The sequence below is a fragment of the Lepidochelys olivacea genome (assembly GCF_965140295.1).
Source record: "Lepidochelys olivacea isolate rLepOli2 genome assembly, chromosome: 5".
NCBI classification, from domain to species: Eukaryota; Metazoa; Chordata; order Testudines; family Cheloniidae; genus Lepidochelys; species Lepidochelys olivacea.
The window spans coordinates 36,689,782-36,709,664 of record NC_140415.1 but is presented as its reverse complement, the minus strand read 5'-3'; the positions used below and the strand labels follow the sequence as shown (position 1 = coordinate 36,709,664).

The following is a 19,883-nucleotide window of genomic DNA, read 5'->3' as shown; positions in this document are numbered from 1 at the left end:
GATGGGGCAGGGGAGTCCCAGGACAGCCTCCTGTGCTGTGGGATGGGGAGCACCCAGCACCCTCTGGGGATGGGGGTCCCAAGACACTCCCTGTGTTGTGGGGTGGGGTGAGGGCAGACCCTGGAGAGGACAGGAGGAGGAGGAGGAAGGCCCCTGGGGGCTGCCCTGGACTCGGCTCTGCGCCGCCTCCTCGCCAGCCTCCCTGGCCGTCTGCGGCTCCAGCTCCGGCTCCGGCTGCCATTGGCTTAGCGGCCCCATCCGGGCACTTGGCGCAGCGCTACTGCTCAGCCCGAGCGGTCCCAATATGGCGGAGGTGAGCGGGGAAAGCGGACTGGGGCGCTGGGGTCCGGCCGGCTCGCTGCGGGGCCCCGCCGCCGGGAGGCCGCTCGCGTTGGTCCCGCCGGCCCGGTAACCTCCCTCCAGAGACGGGAGGCCGGCAGCGGGGCTCCGGGGGCGGCACGGGGGCTGGCTGAGCCGTCCGCACCGGGGCAGCGGGAGCCTGCGCGACTAGGCCGCGGCCGCTCGCTCTGCGGAGCGGGGTGCCGGGTCCCAACCTCGGGGCGGCGGACAGGCCCCGGGCACGGCCGGGGCGGGCTGGTTCCGTGGCCGGGGCGCGCAGAGGGGCCCCAGCGGCTAGCGAGAGGGGCTGGGGGAATTGGCCGGTGGAAGGAGACCCGGGCTGGGGTGCGGGGAGGAGGCGGCGGCCGGTCCGGCTCCCTCCGTCACTCCCTGTCACCTCCTGGCCGGGCCGGGGGAGCTGGGGTGGCTGGACGGGGCTCCTTCTCCGGGGCCTGGCAGGAGACCGGGCCGGGGAGAGAGGAGATGTGGCGGAGGAGAGACAGCAAGCGAGAGACTGGGGCAGTGGGGATTGGGATGGAGGGGCAGGACGGAGGGGACGGGAGAAAAGCGCTGAGGAGGAGAAATGAGGCGTCTACCCTAGGGGGATGGGGAGAGACAGGAGATAGCGGGGAGGAGGAAGAAGAAACCTGGGGGAAGGACAGAGAGACTCCTTCGCAGAGAGCGATGCGAGGAGACAGGGAACTTGAAATGATTGAGAAATCTACCTGTTAACCTGGCTGTAGGATTCCTGCCCCGATTCCCATTTGCAGCGCATCCCTCTAACAGCTCTGCCTCTTTCTCCTTTATATTCCAGGCTTCCTTTGGAAGTTCGAGCCCAGGTTTGTCCTGTTTATTTCCTTCTATGGTCCCAACAGCTGGGTAGCGTTTGGTAGGGGTTGGGTTACAGGTGCTTCTGTCAAAGACCCACCACAAACTTTTTCTACTTCTTTACGAAGTTCCCCCTCCATCCCCCCCCCCAGTTCACTTTAAATGTTTTATTTCCATGTCTCCAGTTTACTGCCGAATAACAGATGGAGTATACTTTAGAGCAATTCTTTCACCAAATCTGTAGTCTCAACTAATTACCCAATTATTTATCCTTGTGTCACCTGTTTTGTTTTGTATTTTTTAAACGTTTGGAAGTGAACTTCTTAATAAAAATATGTAGACTTAAGAGAGTGACTACCTTACTGATATCCTTTAACTACAAGCTCCTAAAATTCTGATACTTGTTATTAACAAGTTTCAAACACTTTTCAGTTATTACTTACTCTTTTGTCTTAACCTTAATACTAAGTATTATTATTTATCCCCCATCTAAGGCTTCAATCCTGAAAAAAATTATACACATTTAACTTTACACATGCAGATATTCCCACTGACTTCAGCAGGACTGTTCATGTGTAAGATTAATTTAATGCATAAGTGTTTTTAGGATTGGGACCTTATTTTGCTTTTGTTCATGAACAGTTGTCATTCTCCAGATGAGCTCAAAAAGTAATTTATCTTTGATAACAAAAATTAGTCTTTATAATTTAATTGGCTGCATTTTAATTACATTTGTTAAACTTATTAATTTAAAATAAATGTTTACATATCTGAATAAAAATACTTTCAGATCCATTATTGAATATTCCAAGTTAGTTAAGTAAATGGTATATTTTTGTTTAAAGACTGTAAATGGAATACACTTCCCACTTTAGTTATACAAACAAATGTAAAACAACAGAGTGCAGCAATTGGCAAGTGTAGTTTCAGAATATATAATGTACTGCATTTTATATTTGAAATTATTATTTAACAATTATGTATCTGAATACTACTTTAGAAGCTGTGGGAGGGAGCAGTGTCTAAACAATGTAACTAAAAAATTCAACATGTAAATGTAGTAATTGTAATTAAAAGGATATTATCAACTAGTTTTAGGCTCTGTAAATTTTGAGAGTTCTACAAGAACTAATACGAATTGTCAAGTTTTAATTGGTGCTTTTTTTAAAATATAAAAGGAACAACTTTTGGTTTGAAATGTTTCCCTGCAGTGTTGTGAACTCAAACAATATTGTTCTAGTGAGAACTGGAAAATGAAACTGAGTGTTTGTTTTATTTCTGGATAATGAAAATAATGTTGAAAAAGAAAGTAGATGTTTAAATCTAGAAAGTGAACAAGAAATTAAATGCTTTAAAAATCTTCAGGTTAGCAATAAAGGGAAGGATCTTTTAAAAATTAGTATTATGAGACTTTGCTTTTGAACCCAGAAGTAAGGTGTATGTCTTTATGAAATCTAGGACCAATATGAATGTTTCAATGAAATTTGAAATCAGTTCCTAACAAAAATATTTCTGGGCACTTTCTGCGATCTAAAAATTGCAACATAGTGCTACTGCAAAAGAACCTGAACCTGAAAGTGAAACTGAATGGAAAAGAAAGTGTAACTAGCTAGTCTGTCTTCCCTAGCTGAACGAATGCAATAAGTAAATAGAATAGTGAACAGTTAAATTTTTAAAGTTCTTTGTTTCAGTAATCTGTGATGTGGAATGTAGTCTTGTGGTGTAGAATACTTATTTTTTAAAATGTTTTAAATCTAATGGCATCCTTTCTAATATTGTCATAAAAATGTATTTAAATTAGAAAATGCAAAGCAACAGAATTGTAAAAAGAATAAAAAAGACTGTAGGTAGTCACTTAAATAATGTAGCAAGATAGTTGCCACTTACATTATATTCCAAATAAATTAATAAATGAATGTAGTCGGTTTCTTGTTCTGTATCTTTCATGTATCTTATTTGTGAATTAGAACTCCAGTGGAGTTTGTTCCTCCATTCTGAATAAACTACATAGAATGCAATGAATTTTAATGAAACATCTCATTCATGGGACTAAATTCTTCTGACATAGGTGCTCAATTCTTATTTTGCTATTAGAAGAAAGTGGATTCATTAGAACAGCTTTGAAGCTAGGCTGGCTATTCTAACAGTGAAAAGATATGCTCATCTCTGGTCAAAAACAGGCTCCACAAGCAACATTCTGCTTCTAGTTACAGCATCAAATCTAAAACCTTGTGTCAGAACTATATTTTACATTGTAATGCTCATTTTGGACATGTTTTTTAAGAATCTCGTGGTTCTTATCTTATACACAGTAAAATGTGTAGATAGGACTAGACTTTCTGCAATTGACCTAATTTGCTTCACTTTCAACATAATCTCCTTAGATCTCCAAGTGGCTCAAAATGCAGAGCAAAAAATTGTACCTACAGTTTACAGGTACAAAAATGGAGTTCCAGTTAAAGCCACTTGAAAACTTGTTACTCTCTAGATATAGAGTAAGGATTGACCTTTCATTTAAAAGAATGCACACAGTCTTATTTTGATTATAGTATGGCTTTGTATGTTGGTAAAGTGATTCATATTATTTTTCTTGTAGTTGGCTCTTTATCTTCTGAGGATCATGATTTTGACCCTACTGCTGAAATGTTGGTACATGACTATGATGATGAGAGAACTCTTGAAGAGGAGGAAATGATGGAGGAGGGCAAAAACTTCAGCTCTGAAATTGAAGATTTAGAAAAGGTAGGAGAGTGGCTTTTGACCTTCTTTTCCTAATCATACAGCTACACTGTACTTACTTTAGTAAATACAAAGGATGTTCTACCTTCTCTTTCATTTATCTTGTTTAAGGAAATTCCATTGAAACAATCGTAAATGCCTTTGCAACCAATTTAAAATAGTCAGATTTAGCTATTGGATAAAGTGGGTGGATCTTCAGTTCGAAGTTACAACAGGACTCAGTTGATCAGTTCCAAAGATTTCAGAGCTGTGTTAATTAAAAGTACTTCCCTTCTAATTAATATGACAATAGTGCTTTTGCTTTGGAAGAGAAATTACTTACCCCTGGAACAAGTTTGTCTTGTGTTTATAGTATCTGATACCACTGTCTCGGTTCTTGTTTTTGTTAAGTGGGAAATGTATTAAAAGCATACACCACAAATAGTATTTAATGAGGACTAGTTTCATGTCAAATCGGAATATTGATAAAGCACGGTATAAACTATTTTATCATGGCCATGATTTCATTCTTACCATCAATTGCTTTATTCCATAGCCTTGTTTAAGTATTATGGGCCAAATAATGGTGGTTCTGAGTCAGAAAATGGGTGTAAGTGAGTTTAGCTTGCATCAATTTGCCATTCTGTAAATGGGCAAAATAATTTGGCCCCTCCTGCTTTATTTTACACTCTTCTGTTAGTAGCTTTTCCTGTTACACCCCATCTTCATCCTTGTCTGCGTGTCACCCATTTTGCAAATCCACTGAATGTCAAATTGATGATAGTTGTACTGCGGATTGCTGAGCTGCTTATAGCACCATTCACATACCTGCAGAAATCTAATCCAGAGATTTCCAAGGAGATGCACGTGGTACCACCAGATCTGAAATTGGCTGTATATGTTTAATAATGCAAGGTTGTATTTGCTGTATGTGGGACAACACTGCACATTGGTAGGCTTCCATACCACCAACTCTATCTTTTAGAAATTACCAATTTTTGTTGTAGGTTTCACACATGAAGTTGTAAATCAGAAATAACATGGTTTTAAAAACTACACTGGGTAAACTATTACTCCACAAAATTACCTATTTGCTGCTATTTTGGAAGAGAGAGAGAATCAGTGCCAATAAATTAAAGGATATATTGTTTTAGGTCACAATCCTGCAAAGATTTAAGCATGTGCTTAACTGTACTCACTGTGAGAAGTCTTTGCTGGGGCCTTAGATGACTACAAGAAAAAAATCACTTAATCAGAATGTGAGTTCAACAAGAATTTTAAAACAATATTTTTATATCTCCATTGATATGAATCAGGCAACTGAATAATACCTGGGAATTGCCATTTTGTTAATTGCAATAGGAAATACAGCCTGATGACAAGTAATAAGACAAGATTATCAAAAGCTGCTGGTATGCAGTTGCCCTCCCCAGTTCTTCCTCAGCTCACCTTCTTCGTCAGTCTCCCTATTTTTTTCTCCTCCTCCTTCCTTCCCCAAAACAAAAAAACTGGGAAATCAGTATAAAAAGTATTTTTGGGGGTGGGTAGAAGCAAAAACTAACAATTCCTGTGAAAATCTGTTGCTGGCTGCTTTTTTTCTCTCTGGCTGCAGCTGTGATTATAACATCTTGCCACATTTTCAGTCTTTAAGTTGATAATATGGTTGCTTCCTGCTTCACTATTTCATATTTTTAAATATACAGTGGACCCTCGTTAGAGCGCGCATCGCTAGAGTGTGGATTCGCATATAGTGCGGTGATGGATCCCAAATTTTAAATTGGGATCCATGGTAATGCGGCCCCTGCTATAACGCGGTACCGCACATGGATCCCAAACCCCACGTTCTAGCGAGGGTCCGGTGTATCTGGTATCATAAAGAAATTTTAGTTTAGTTAATCATACTTTACACTGGATCAAGTGATTTATAAACTGTTTTTATATTCAGTTAATATTTACTTCTAAGCCTTTTCGTGTGTGTGTGTGTGTGTGTGTATATATATATATATATATATATCCAGTAAATCATTTTTGGAGAAATTTGAAACAGATTTTGAATGTGCCTCAGTATGTGATTACGAGCTAAATTCAGCCATGTGTTCAAAAAATTTGAAATACTTACCCAATTTTTTTTCTAAAAAGACAGTATTCTTCTTTTTGGAATTGGAGAGTTATAATCCTTTTCAATTCACTATTAAACTATTTCAAAATTAATCTTGTCCCTTTGTGCCTGTACAACAATATGAAGTATTTGACAATGTTAAAATGTTAAATATTTATAACTTTTCTTATATTAGGAAGGAAGCATGCCTTTAGAAGATTTACTGGCTTTCTATGGCTATGAACCTACAATTCCAGTTATAGCAGGTTCCAGTGCAGATAGCTCCCCAAGTGAACTTGCGGATGAACTGCCAGATATGACTCTGGACAAAGTAAGTCAAAAACATTTTTATCTGTATTTAAGTTTAAAACTAGGAACCTGCGTGATCTTTGTCTTTCTCTTGGTAATACAAAAGTTATTGACACCTATTCGTCTGAATGCAAAGTATCCACACTAGTCCTCTTAATGGACATTGAGAATCTGACTCTGATTTTACTTACTTACAGTACGCTTGTAAATGAGGCACAATTTCATTAAAGTTATTGATGCTAAATGAGCATAAAAGAAAGTAGAACCGGTTCTTGAGTCATTTGTAATGTTAAAGACTTATAGTTTTATTTTGTTTAATATCACTTTTTAAAAAGTTTTTAAATTTGGAACTTTCAGTAATGTGTGTGAAGTTGGGGAGTATTATTTATGGCTTCAAATTATATACAGCTTATCAAAATTTCTGTGGATACACAATTAATTTGAAAACTTGCTCCTGAATACTTTGGAGCGTTTCTTTCAACTGGATATGAAAAGTATTAGATTTGTGGCAGGTGAGAGAGAAACTTTCAGATATGCAGAGACTGGGTGTATTATGCAATTAGTACAAAACCTGAAACTTTAGTGTTTTAAATTGTGACTCTTGGAGATGGTTTTTCCAGTTCTCCTGAACTTTTAAACTGACTGCTGTGCACTTTAGAGTCCATTAGGATGCACATTTCAGTGTTACCGTATGGTTACAAAAAAACGTGGTCTGGATTGTTACCTGATGCATATCCATATGCAGTTCTTCCTCTTCCACACAGAGAAGTTGGAAAGGGAGGCTCAGATGCATCTACAATCTCTGTAGAAGTTGCTGTTCACTATTAGCAGAAGGAGACTGAGTGGAGCAGGACAACAGGATTCACATAATCCTTTGTGCAGTCCTGCAGAGAACCCTCAGAAAAAGAAATATGGGTCTGGGCTGTATTAATTCTTCCACAGAGTTCTGGGGGACGACGTGGTCAGTGATCAGTTCCTGGTAGTGCAGCTCCAGTGGAGCTGTGATGCTAGGACTAGGGGAAGCTCCAGAGGGGCCAAGTTGATGCACAGCCACAGGGTCTCCAGAGATCCCTGGGCTGGTTCAGGTTTGGGGGCAATCCCCGGTGGGTTTTTTCACTTGGGGCAACTCTCTGTCCCAACCCCACCCCCCCGTCCCCCGGGGTTTTAATGAGGTCAGGATGAAGAACCTCAGAGTCAGCTCTGGAGTGAGTGGTAAAAACCACTTTCACACTGTTTTTGGTTTCTATACTTCAAAAATCTTAGGAATATGATTCTGATTTTTTTGTGTTTAAGTTTTTGGGGAGTGTAGAAGAATAGAATAAATTTTGGTAAAAAGTTAGATAATGTGTTTGCTAATATAACCTCTAACTTGCTAGTGCAAAGGCTACCAACCTATTCTTTGATTTTCTTTCTTTAATGATACAGGAGGAAATAGCTAAAGACCTCTTGTCAGGTGATGATGAAGAAACACAGTCTTCTGCTGATGACTTGACACCATCAGTTACTTCACATGAAGCTACAGACTTCTTTCCTCGACCTTTAAGATGTAAGAAAACTAATGCTATAGTAGTGCTGAAACATTCTAAGCGCTGTATAGATGTATAGAAAGACTGTCCTAATTACAAAATTAGGGCGCAATCCACACCATTGATTTTACTGGAAGTTGAGGTACACTGGCACTTCGCAGGATGTTCTAAGGGTATCATTTTTTTGTTGAGATTACTGATGATGCAACTATAGAATCTGATACTTTTCCATTGAGTTGTGATCACAGAAAAAATATGATGGGTTAATTTCTTGACAAATACCCGGTTATTAATTTGGCTTTTATTTGGAGTGCCCTCTTATCCTTGTTTACAGGAAAGGGTAAAGAGGAGCACACAATCAACTTTCTTTTAATCTACTATTTGTTATTTTATATCTCTACCATATCTTCTCTCATACTTCTTTCCAAATTGATACATACATGTTTAGCTCAATATTTTAAATGGCCCTGAAACAGCTGGATAACAGAATTTAAAATGGACAGTGTAGAGAACAGTTGCCTTTCAGATTACTTTGCTGTGGTTAACTCCGGGTTAAATTGTAGTACTAGTATCTTTCTGTTGCTGTTTCCCAGACCTATACTTGCAGTGCCTTTGAGACAAATTAACATAGGAAAATTATCTTATTTCCTTTGACAGTCAGCTATCCATTTCTAACACAATCAGTTGCAGTGAAAGTACCTTCTACTGTTTAACTTTTATGCTGCAGTTCCACAGAAAAGCAAATTATTAAGAGCTATTGACCATTGTCTCTAAATGAAAGCAGATGCTCTTGTTTAGTGTTAAAGTAAAGTAAAACAGATGCAGTCATGTAGTTCTATGTGCAAACTGTAAAATAATGCTAAGTAACACTTTTTTGTGTGTGTGTGCGTGCATATAAAGCAAACACTACGTATGACGGAGATAAGGAATCGGATGGTGAAGATGTTGAGGCAGACACTTGTAATTCATCTGAAGATTTGAGGAAGGTAACTGAAGTATTAATTACTTACGCATAATAAATCTCAGTGGAATTTTCTTACAGTTTGTTTTTATTTCAGATTCTTTTTTTATGTATCTAAGACAGTGCTTTAATCCTGGAATCAAATGCATCTTGTATTGACATTTTTAATGCTCACATGTCTGAGAGTGTAAAGTTAAAGTGTGTGCATGTGTGATTTTTGTCTGTTTGTTTTGTTTTAAACCTTCAGGAAATAATGGTTGGTTCACAGTATCAGGCTGAAATACCACCTTACCTGGGCAAGTACAGTGATGACGAAAAGGGTAAGTTCTTCTGTTTTACTTCTGCTTGTTTAAATAAAAATATTAAAGTTTACTTAAAAATCATGAGGTAAAAAATTGACTTCAGAAGTTATAACAATAATAGCCAAGACAAAATAGACAAAACAGCGCAACTAAATTATCTCATTGTAATATTTAATCCCAATGAATAACTTTGGGTATAAAATTCTCATTGAAAAGGAGAAATAAGAAAAATCAAATATTAAACCGGAAGGATAATAATACTAGATGGAACCATAAAATGGCTCCAGGAAGAGCTTGTTACCCACAGAAAATTCAAACTGCAATTGATCGTGAGATCCATTATTCAGTGACCTTCAGAAAGAGCATCTTTGCTTGTCTTTTAGAGAGGTCAGGCACTTCAGCCATAATCAAAGAATATTATTGTATTGCCTTTAGACTGGCATAGCTTTGTGGGATACAAAACTGCTGCAGGAAAACATTAAGCAACAAATTCCGTTCTAAATAATTTCCTTTTATTGGCTGAGTAGTTTTGGAAAGAGAGAAATCCTGTGATCATTCTATAAATGTGCTTTTCTTTATACCATTTGTTGCATAATTCTGTCCCTATCTAAAATTGAGGTAAAAATTAGTTTCAGTAGGAAAAAAGTGGATTTATTCAGTTTTAGATGAGGTTTTTATCTGATTACCATTACCATCCAGAAAGTTGGGGCAGAAACAGCTGTAGGATTCAGAAAAGGTAAGTATTAAAACTGAAACTTCCTCACTTCCAGATACATTAGGAAATCTTGGAACTGATTGTCCAGTGCATCAATAACTGGATGGTATTCATTTTTTTTCTGTATACTTTCAAAATTGTTTTGAATGACCTTTTCTACCTGTAAAATTTTATCGGAAAGCAAATCTAATCAAACACAAGCCTGTGGGTGCTTTTGTTGTTTTCAGATTCCATTATGCCATTTGTCTATAATTCTATTCCTCTGTATCCTTTCTGGAATCACTTTTAATAATTTAAAGTTAAATACAATGATAGGGAAATACGACCGCCTTAAAACAGTTGAATATAGTGCTAAGTAGTTTGGCTATTAAAGAAAAAATGACATCTGGAAAGCCTAAGGATAGGGCGTAGGAGAGAACAGCTGAGAGGTTTATACAGCTGTAATATTACACGAGTCTTGTTATGGGTTTTTTGTTTTTTAATAAAACTCCTGACGTTTCCTAAGACTTCATTTTAGAAATTAGAGGTATATGAAATGTACATCCTTGGTAACAGTGACAAAAGCAGTGGTGATTCTGGTGGCGTGGGCTTTGTGTTCCCTGGGACAGCTCTAAATTCAGTCTTGTAATGTTACTGTTTGTGAAAACATCTTCTATTCTTGGGCAGCAAAAGTATCTTATAAGGTGACGGGGTTTTTTTTGTTTGTTTTTAAATCCCTCCTCATTTTAGGAGGTGCAGATCCTCCTCACTCTCTTGGGCTGTACCAGCCTTTGATTCCTTTGACTGCCTTGAATCAGATAATTTACCTAATTTTGCATTGTTTTCAGACTGTATGAAATGTTAAATGTAATGTCAAAAATGTCTGTTCGTAACATTAAATATTTTAATAGCAGGCAAACTGGGATTTAAATTTGAATGAATGTTTGCTGCTAATGATGATTAACGTTCAAGTCATGTCTCGTTTTTTGTTATACGTAGAAGATATTTATAAAAGCCACTTACTTGCACATTAGATTTTTTCCAATGTGATTTGATATAAGATGTATAAATGCACAACCCAAACTCATTACAGAACTTGTATGTCCCTTATGCTAGTAGTTGATGACTATTTGAGCCAGAAATCCCAATATTAGCGTCAAGACAGCCCTTCTAATAATATATAGCAACAAGCTTTTTTGAAGACAGTGATTGCTTAGTCACCTGCTTTTTTACAGCATGGAAAGTGTTTGAACTGAGTGAGGAATAAATGTAGTGCTAGATTTCATATTTTTTACTGCTCATTTATTGGTTTATTCTTTTTTACTGTTTTCAATGATTGTGTGCAACTCTAAGCAAACAGAGGTGTGACTATATTCACTAGTTTGTAAAACACCCAACTTCATCATGTGTAAATATGCATAAATTTCTTGATTTGAATTCTCTAGTGGCCAGTAGATTTTTTGGTGACAGGTCCTTGTCCTTTGAATTCAGTCCCTTCCCTCCTTGTTCCAAAATAGCCTGAAGCTGTTAACTTTGTGGCACAGTGCAAGGCATATCTCTTCAGTGAAGTATATGGTATTTGTGCATGTGACAAGGTGCTGTCAATGTGTTTGATCTGATTACCTCTAGCTATTTTCTTGTTTTCTATCTTTGGGGAAGCTGCTGATTTCTTAAGTCGTAGTTTTAAAACATTTGTGCCAGAAGCTAATGTATATAAATTCAATGGGGCCATATAAATTTACATCTGCTGATATTTGGTCTACAATATGAAAAACAGGATAGGTGTGCATGCTTGCTTACACTCACAACCTTATTTGTATCTCAATGGATTTGCCTCTTAACAGTGTATGAAAATGAAGATCAATTACTTTGGAGACCTGAGGTGCTTTCAGAGATTAAGGTTAAAGAATACCTTTTTGAGACCTCGTTAAGAACTGGAAATGAAAAAAATATTGGAAGAATTCCTGAAGGAATACACACACGGGACAATGAACAAGTATGTTTTATATCTCCATTTATGACACATTGCCTTCAAACTAGTGTGCGTTCTCTTTGTGCGTATGTGTAACAGGTAAGAAAATAGTCAAACATTTCTTTTTCACAGGAAGTGCAAAGTAAGACTCCGATCCTGCCAGTACTTAAGCATATGCTTAATATTAAGCACGTGAATAAGGATTGGCAGGATTGGGGTCTATAATATCAATGTTTGTGATAAAGCACGTGTATATGATTATGTTCTTAACAAACAGTTCTCGGTATAACTCACATCCAGCTTTTAGATATCCACTTATATTTTCTTGTGAAACCTTATTTTAAGTGGTATGTAACTTTTTGTTTAAATTGTTTTTGTTTATGAAATTTTCATTTTATATAGTTAAAAATTAATTGACTGTTATGTGATTTGATCACTGAAGTTAGACACAGTATCTTAAACTGCTTAGCTACAAACTTTAAATGACTTGTTTTAAACAAAAATATTTCCTTAATTTCATAGGCACTCTATGAACTACTCAAATGTAACCATAATATAAAAGAAGCAATTGAGAGGTATTGCTCAAACGGAAAGGCATCTCAAGGTAAGAGATTTCTGAAATAGTATGGAATACTTTAAGACTCTCTTCAAAGTTATAATGTACAGAAATATGGAGACCAGGTTCTCAGCCTTAGGTCATTACCCTTTTCACTACCTGAATGGGACAAAGTGGATGTAACGTGACTGTAGCTGGCCAGTTGGGAATTTCTACTGGAGGAGTTCACAGCTGGTGTAAAGCTGGCAGAGCCAGTTCCTACACCACCAGCAGTTTCACTCTTCCCTACTCTGGTGGGGTAGGGAGGAAGTGGAGCACAGCAAGACTGTGGCATTTCTCAGCAGTTTATAGTACTTCTGAGATCAGAGCCAGCTATCTTAAGTTAGAGCAGACTATAGGCTGCTCTAACTCATGTCAAGGCTGCTTGAGAATCAAGAAACCATAGCTGGCTCTGTGATGTGGCCCCACCCTTTCCTGTACCGAACCCTGAATGTATTTCATCAGCACAGGATAGCTCCACTTTATGCTTTCCTTAAAAGTTAGTAGAGCTGATCCCTACAAATAACAGAGGGATTGGTCTTTCACTCCCTGCAGTTCCCTTTCACCCTATGCACAGATGAAAGCAAAGGCACACTTGGGGCTTGGTACTGCAGAAACCTCTTCTGTATAGTGCTAATCTCCTTCAACTGCCATAGACCTAAAAAGAAACTTAGGTGCCTAAGGAACTTTAATGGTGGAAACTCTGGCACCTAAGGATTTTATGTGCCTCCATGGTCAGGCAGCAGCTAAGCAAGGGTTTTGAGGATCTTGGTGGTGCCTAAATCATGGATTTTGCTACTTAAAGTAGCAGTTAGGTGTCCAAGCTCTTTTGTGCACCTGGACCTGGATGACTAAAAATAAATAAACTAAAAAAATTAATAAATGAAACTCTGTAACTATCCTTCATCATTCAGTGAACAAAATAGTGCATCCGGAGTTGATGATTAGCCGATTCAGTCAGTTTTCTAACAGAGTATAATTAGAGGCTTCAGTGTATTAAGAATAAGACAAAGTCTAAAGAATTTAGCAGTTGCTCTTCAAAGTGCATGTGGATTTTCATGAATCTTACAGTACAAATGTTTGTAACTCAGTATCTGATGGAAATTATCTGAAAATAATTGCTGTTCTTATTTTGGGAATCATCTAGAAGAGATGACAGCTTGGACAGAAGAAGAATGCAGAAACTTTGAACATGCACTTCTGATTTACGGGAAAGATTTTCATCTCATACAGAAAAATAAGGTAAGTGTTATGTATTTAAATTGGATGGAGAGAGGTATTTTAGTCACTTAAAATCTATAAAAGCAACTAATTTATCAGAAGCAGTGCCTAGAGTGAAATAAGGGGCAATGTATTATAGCTGATATGTGATTTGCATGCTCACTTTACCACAAACATCATTCAACAGTCAACATTTTCAAGATCAGTCAACCTATTAGTCTCTGAAATAGTGTTGTATTCACATTGCATTCATTTATGCATTTATAATATAATTTTGTTGTGTTATCCTCTATGTTGCTCTGGCTTTGCACTGCCGTGGATTCATTCTCTGAGTCTAGATCAGGCAAAATAATAAAATATATCCTAATTAGCCTATCCATCTCATAGCCACCAGGCCATAGGGCTCAGCCACTAAGGTGCTGGCAGGAAAGTGGAGTACTGTGCAATTGTCATTCAACAGTAATTCTTTTGGCTAAGGAGTGGCGATGTAAACTGACTCAGCAAGGAGACCCATCTACCCCTCATGGAAGGATGGATGCTACTGTAGGGGGATGGAGGGGAAGGAATAATACATGGAATAAGAGCCTAGATAGACTTAAGGATTGGTACTCTCAGAAACTTTTTCTCCTTTGTATAAGGGAAACAAGTATATATGAAACCTCAAATTGCACAGTGCATGTAGATTCATGGATAATAGAGATAAAATGGATCTTCTGGATCATCTAGACCATCTCTGAGGACTACTTCCATTTTAATAGTCTAGTTTTGCACACACCTGGTGTCGGAGACTGGGCAGTCTCCGCTAACTAACCTTACAAAAAGGAGGGTTTCCATTATACCTTACTTATTTTCTCTTTTAGCTTATTACTCTTCATACTGCTCTTAGCTTTCCTCCCTTTTTTTCTTAACAATTTATGAAGAGTCAAAATGTGCAGTTATGAACTGAGATTGAGCCATTAGTCTGCTCAGCTACAGAAAATCCAGTCTTTTTTTTAAAAAAATAAGTTTTACATTGAGACTGAGTGAGTGTCCAGGACAGAAATTAAATTGTCTTGTCAAGTGGATATAAAATAAGTACTTTTTCCAAATTTGTATTATTAGAAGACTCTCTTAATCAAAAATGTAACTTGCTCTTGCTATGGGAATGGTCTAACTAAAGAGAATGTACGAGAATGGGAAAGATGGAGAATACTACAAACCTGCCCCCTTCACCCCTCCCCCCCTTTTTTTTTTATAAACAAGCATGTTAATTCTTCCTGCCCCGTTTTAGGTGAGAACTAGAACAGTTGCTGAATGTGTAGCATTCTACTACATGTGGAAGAAATCAGAACGTTATGATTACTTTGCTCAGCAAACAAGGTTTGGAAAGAAGAGGTACAACCATCATCCAGGGGTAACGTAAGTATAGAGTGCTTGGAATATATCCTTTCTGTTGTCAGTTTTGCATCTAGAGGTTTTTCCAACTTTCATCAGGGTGGTGAAATGCTGCAGTGATGTTGGATAAAAGAAATAAAATCCATCTCCTAGTCACACACCTGTTTCTAATATAAGGATGTCTTTCTAGGGACTATATGGATCGGTTGGTAGATGAAGCAGAAGCCCTTGGTGGAGCAGTACATTCTTCAGCCTTAACTTCTAACAGCAGAACAGAGCCCATTCCTGATCAACAGCTAAGCATTCTGAACTCTATCACTGCCAATGACTTGACAGGTAAATCAAGAAAAATCAATATTGAAGGTTTAAAAGACCGTTTTCTGTTGTAACTGTACCTCAAGAAAGTCTATTTTTATTTAAATTGTGTGTTCATTTTTTTTTCAGCATTGACCAATAGTGTAGCTACAGTCTGCCACTCTACAGATGTGAACTGCTTGGAAGATGCCTTTTCTCCTCTGGACAGCTTACCCCGAGCACCAGTTAATCATGTGCCTGTTGTAACAGAAGAGTTGCTTACCTTGCCTAATAATGGTGAAAATGATTGTTTTAATTTATTTGAGACTGGATTTTATCACTCGGAGTTAAACCCAATGAACATGTGCAGTGAAGAGTCAGAGAGACCTGCCAAGAGATTAAAAATGGGGATTGCGGTCCCTGAATCCTTTATGAATGATGTTTCTGTAAATAACTTGGGTGTGGACTTTGAGAACCACACACATCATATTACCAGTGCCAAAATGGCTGTCTCAGTGGCTGACTTCAGCAGTCTATCTGCAAATGAGACAAATGGTTTCATTAGTGCCCACACTCTACACCAACATACTGCCCTTCACTCAGAATGATTCCAGTGGTGAACTACAAAAACAGTGGGTACTTAATGCAGCAGCAGACTTGATGAGAACTGTCAGGTTTGCTTAGTCTTTCACTGGAAGTTTGAACTTTATGACATCAGTGATGTCTTTGTATGTATAGAACTATATCTTGATTTATCAAGAATAATTTCATTTTTCAATCCATACGTGTGGAAATGTCAATGATGTTCGGCAGAGTTTGGGATTAAGAGAACTCTGGTGCAGCTTTAAGCTCTGCTTCAATTTTTTTTAAAGCCTGTAGACAGAGGTCACCATCTCAAAACCAGCACAGAAGTTGTGAACTGATTGGAGTGGCTTTTGCCGTAACAGATGCAGTGGAATAACAATGTTTACAGGTACAGATCCTGATTCCTGCTCAATGTAGCATTTTATTTTTTTTATAAGGCAGGGATGGGTTTCTTTAATTTAAACTGCACAAACAAGGATGTTTTTTAATGGAACCTTCTCTCATGTGATACTAAACTAGGGCACTTCGGTTTACAAAACAGCGAGTTCATCTTGGTGGAAGCGAGCACAAGGGACTGTATGAGCAAAGTGTGAAGACATACACTTAGATGCTGTTGCAAAAATATAGGCCATGGCTACCTTACACAGAAGTAGTTAACTGCCAGAAGGTTTCTGTGTACTTAAACTTATTGGCTAAACAAATGCATTTTAGAATATTGTATTCTGATGGGGTTTTGTCCACAACTTTGAAGAATGTAATGTAATAAATAACATCAGTTATTGTGTATCAACTTTTTTCTAAGGCAGCTGATGTATAAAGCCACAGTCTGCACAGTTTAGGATTGACCACTAAATGATTTCTATTTGGGACACACCTTAAATTGTTTGGAGCACTGCAGTTCATTTGAGAGACTATCTAGATTTTTATATAGTGCAGTACAACCTTGAAGTATACATTTGAAAATTTTCTTTAGCATGGATTACGTTTATTTCTTTTGGCAAGTCATTTGTCTCAAAATGGCATTTCAGTACTTTTCTCAATGGGGATTGACAGAAGTACAAGTGCATCTCATACTCAAAATAATTGTTTATTCCAATCAATTTTTTGGTGAATATTCAGATGAAATTTTGGGTGACCATAAATGATTCCATTTAATACCCTTTTATTTAAGTTGTGTTACAGATTCCAACAAAACATAGTATTGATATGTGATATGCTTCCAGAGCATACGACTTTCAGGTTTGTGCTTTTTTCATTTTTTGTTTACGAGATTCTGAAGTTTAGCCCAGTACAATTGAATTGCAGTAGGCTTTCCCACACGCACCCAGACTTTTCTTTGCACTGTCTGTAATGCAGATTTAATTGCCACTAATTTGCTTGCATTTTTTTTAATGCTTAAGTTTGACTGCATTGGTAATATTTGTAGTAATTGCTTCAAGGTTATGCTGAGTAATATAGTAGTAGAGACTTTGGGTAGTATTTGAAAGGGACGAGGGTATTTATTATATATACTGTGAACTGCATTGACATCCTGAGTTTTGGATGCAGCGTACCCCCGAGTTTTCTTTACAGCATTGTAATGAAGATTGCTTTGAACTGTTTACGCAATAGCACATTTACCATAAAAATTAGTTTAGCACAGTGGACAAAAGTAGTTAGTGATAATTTGTTATCCATTCTTTAACTTAAATCTGAAATATGTAATTCTAGTAAGTACACAGTAAATAACGGGTAGCCTTGGCCCTGTGTTGTACTCTGACATTTGTAGCCAAGTTGTCAGCTTCTTGTTGCTGTGTTTTGTGCTGAACTTTGTACCTTGTTTCTTTTGTTTATGAATCAACACATTTTATGTACTTTTGTAAAATACTAGCCATATTTTTTCATTGTTATACATACAAGTTTAACTATGGGTTTACAGTGGCTGGTCTGTATAAAAATCATTACACAAAGATGACTGAATGCTTATACCAGTTGCACTTAAATGAACATGCCCATTCTCATTAGCTGATGCAGTAATATATTCAGTTTATCTATGCATTGCTGGGATCTTAATATAGACAGAGACTTGTCTAAAGTTTGGATTGTCAGCAAGTTGAATGGACACTTTAGTTATTTAATAAAGACTTTTGACCAAAATTCAGAAAATGATATGAGAGAAAAATGATTTCCAGCTAGTTTAATAGATTTTTAAATTCTAATCTTATTTAGCCTCTTGGCTAGCTAGCTGGTAACATTTACTTTTAATTCCTTGTTAAAATGAGGCAATAATTTGCAAGATTTGTAAATATGTACATTCTGCATATCTTTTTAGATATCTATTTCAGTATTTTCTGACTACTTGTGTATAGTAACATTTTTGTGCATGCTTGATGTGACATTCATAAATTTGTACCACTATGACTTTATCCTTGTAAAATAGCTATTTATTGAATTTTTCTTTTAAAAGCTGGACTTACCTATTTTTCTCTCAGTTTAAACATTTAAATGGAGAACTTGTTACTGTTTATTAAAAGAATTGCGTTTTTAAGGGTCAGCATGAAGATAACTGAATTGCAACCACATGAAGAAATTATATTGCCTTGATTCTTGGATGGTGAAGCACAATTCTTGTAACAAACTGTGATGAATTCTTTGTCCTTTGCCATGTGTTTTTTTTTCTTCATATGAACAAACCAAAAATCCATAATGGGCAATTGCAGTGTTGGTAGATGTATCTTTTCTGTACAGGGAATCTGAAGAGGATAGCTGATTCATTTAGAAGTGTAACTGGTGCTGTGATTATAGCAATACTTTTTCTTTTGTTAGTCATGTCATCTTCTCATGCTAGATTTTTAAATGTTTAGTTTTCCTCTTGTCATGGTCAAACTGCTGAATTTACTTGAAGGATGTACATTACTGTTTGCAGAATACTAAATTGTGTACAATTAGGTCAATGAATTGTGCAATTGTTTCCTGTTTTTAATTTTTAAAACTGAGGGTCAAAAATGTGTGAAAACTTCAGATCCAGTAGAACATAGTATTACTACGTAATTTAACCAAAGTCTCTAGTGAATATTTCAACTTTGAATGTAAACTAATGGATAAACTGACCAACAGGGACACACTTTGCCCAGAGTTACAAGCACATTATCTACAAAGGGGAAACTAAATACAGTAATTTATAAAATGACAAGGTTACTATTTTTTTAATGTTTTTCACTTAAAGAAGGAAATTACCGATTATTGTTTAAAATAGTATAGTTCTGATTATGGCCCTCTTACGCCACCAGTGATTCCAGCCTTTCCCAGTTTGAAATAAGCACCCTGTGTATAATGACCTAAACCAGTGACAATCGGAACAAGTTTTAATATCAGATGTTCAAGAGGAAGTCGCTATTGTTGCATTGGTTTTAATATTTGTACATAAACACTGATTTTTTTGAGCATTATTTTGTATTTGTTGTACTTTAATACCTGGTGTACAGTTCCAGAAATAAATGTCTGGAAACCTTTTTTTCTTTTGTAAAATTGCTTTCATGCATCTGCAACACTTTATGTATCACTTGAATATCTCCTAATGTGTGAATGTTTTTTGAGTTGTGTAGGACACTCACTTTGATAGTATGGCAATATCTGATCTAGTTACTACATAGGCAAGAGAGATTCTTTGGACATCTATTGTAACAGAAAGGCACAAACAGGTTTCACTTTATCTACTCATCTTGTAAACACCGTGGCGTCAGAACAGCACATTTTGGAGTATTCAATAGTAGTATCAATAAAATAGCACTTCTCAACTGCAGACAATTTTTAAGAAGCCTTACCCCCTCCTTGTGGGGAATGGGAATGTATCCTATCCCCCAATGTATATAGAAACTATGTCCGAGCTAAAGTGACTTGCCCAAAACCATATGAGGAGGGTTAAACCAGATTAGAATGTTTAATTCTTGGCTTCCGGTGCTCAGACCATGCCTCTCCTGAGCAAGTGTATTTGAGTCATTAATTTGCAACTGAGTATTTTTAATATCCTTGATGAGATTATCAAATCTAGGAGTAATACTAATGGTGCTTGCTCAGCATTACAGCAC

The 19,883-nt window shown here is 37.3% G+C and overlaps 1 protein-coding gene across 2 annotated transcripts; it reads left to right on the top strand.

Annotated features, from left to right (window-relative positions):
* Window positions 1-250: 250 nt before the first annotated feature.
* MIER3 (MIER family member 3) lies at window positions 251-18,054 on the top strand. 2 transcript variants are annotated; one of them, XM_084627939.1, is made up of 13 exons: window positions 251-313; window positions 1,154-1,178; window positions 3,764-3,909; window positions 6,180-6,314; window positions 7,718-7,838; window positions 8,719-8,804; window positions 9,027-9,099; window positions 11,620-11,771; window positions 12,270-12,351; window positions 13,493-13,584; window positions 14,834-14,961; window positions 15,128-15,273; window positions 15,382-18,054. In XM_084627939.1, exons 1-13 carry the CDS (start codon window positions 305-307, stop codon window positions 15,837-15,839), a joined length of 1,653 nt encoding a protein of 550 aa, XP_084484065.1. In that variant the 5' UTR covers window positions 251-304; the 3' UTR covers window positions 15,840-18,054. The 2 variants fall into 2 exon arrangements, with proteins under 2 accessions (XP_084484065.1, XP_084484064.1); XM_084627938.1 differs by having other exon boundaries at window positions 13,490-13,584; window positions 15,382-18,053.
* Window positions 18,055-19,883: the final 1,829 nt, after the last annotated feature.

What these genes read in the sequence shown, in the direction of transcription:
- MIER3 (XM_084627938.1), top strand. An exon ending in CTTTCCTCGACCTTTAAGAT is followed by an intron (nt 7,839 to 8,718) that starts GTAAGAAAACTA and finishes GTGCATATAAAG; the next exon opens with CAAACACTACGTATGACGGA. An exon ending in ACACACGGGACAATGAACAA is followed by an intron (nt 11,772 to 12,269) that starts GTATGTTTTATA and finishes TTAATTTCATAG; the next exon opens with GCACTCTATGAACTACTCAA.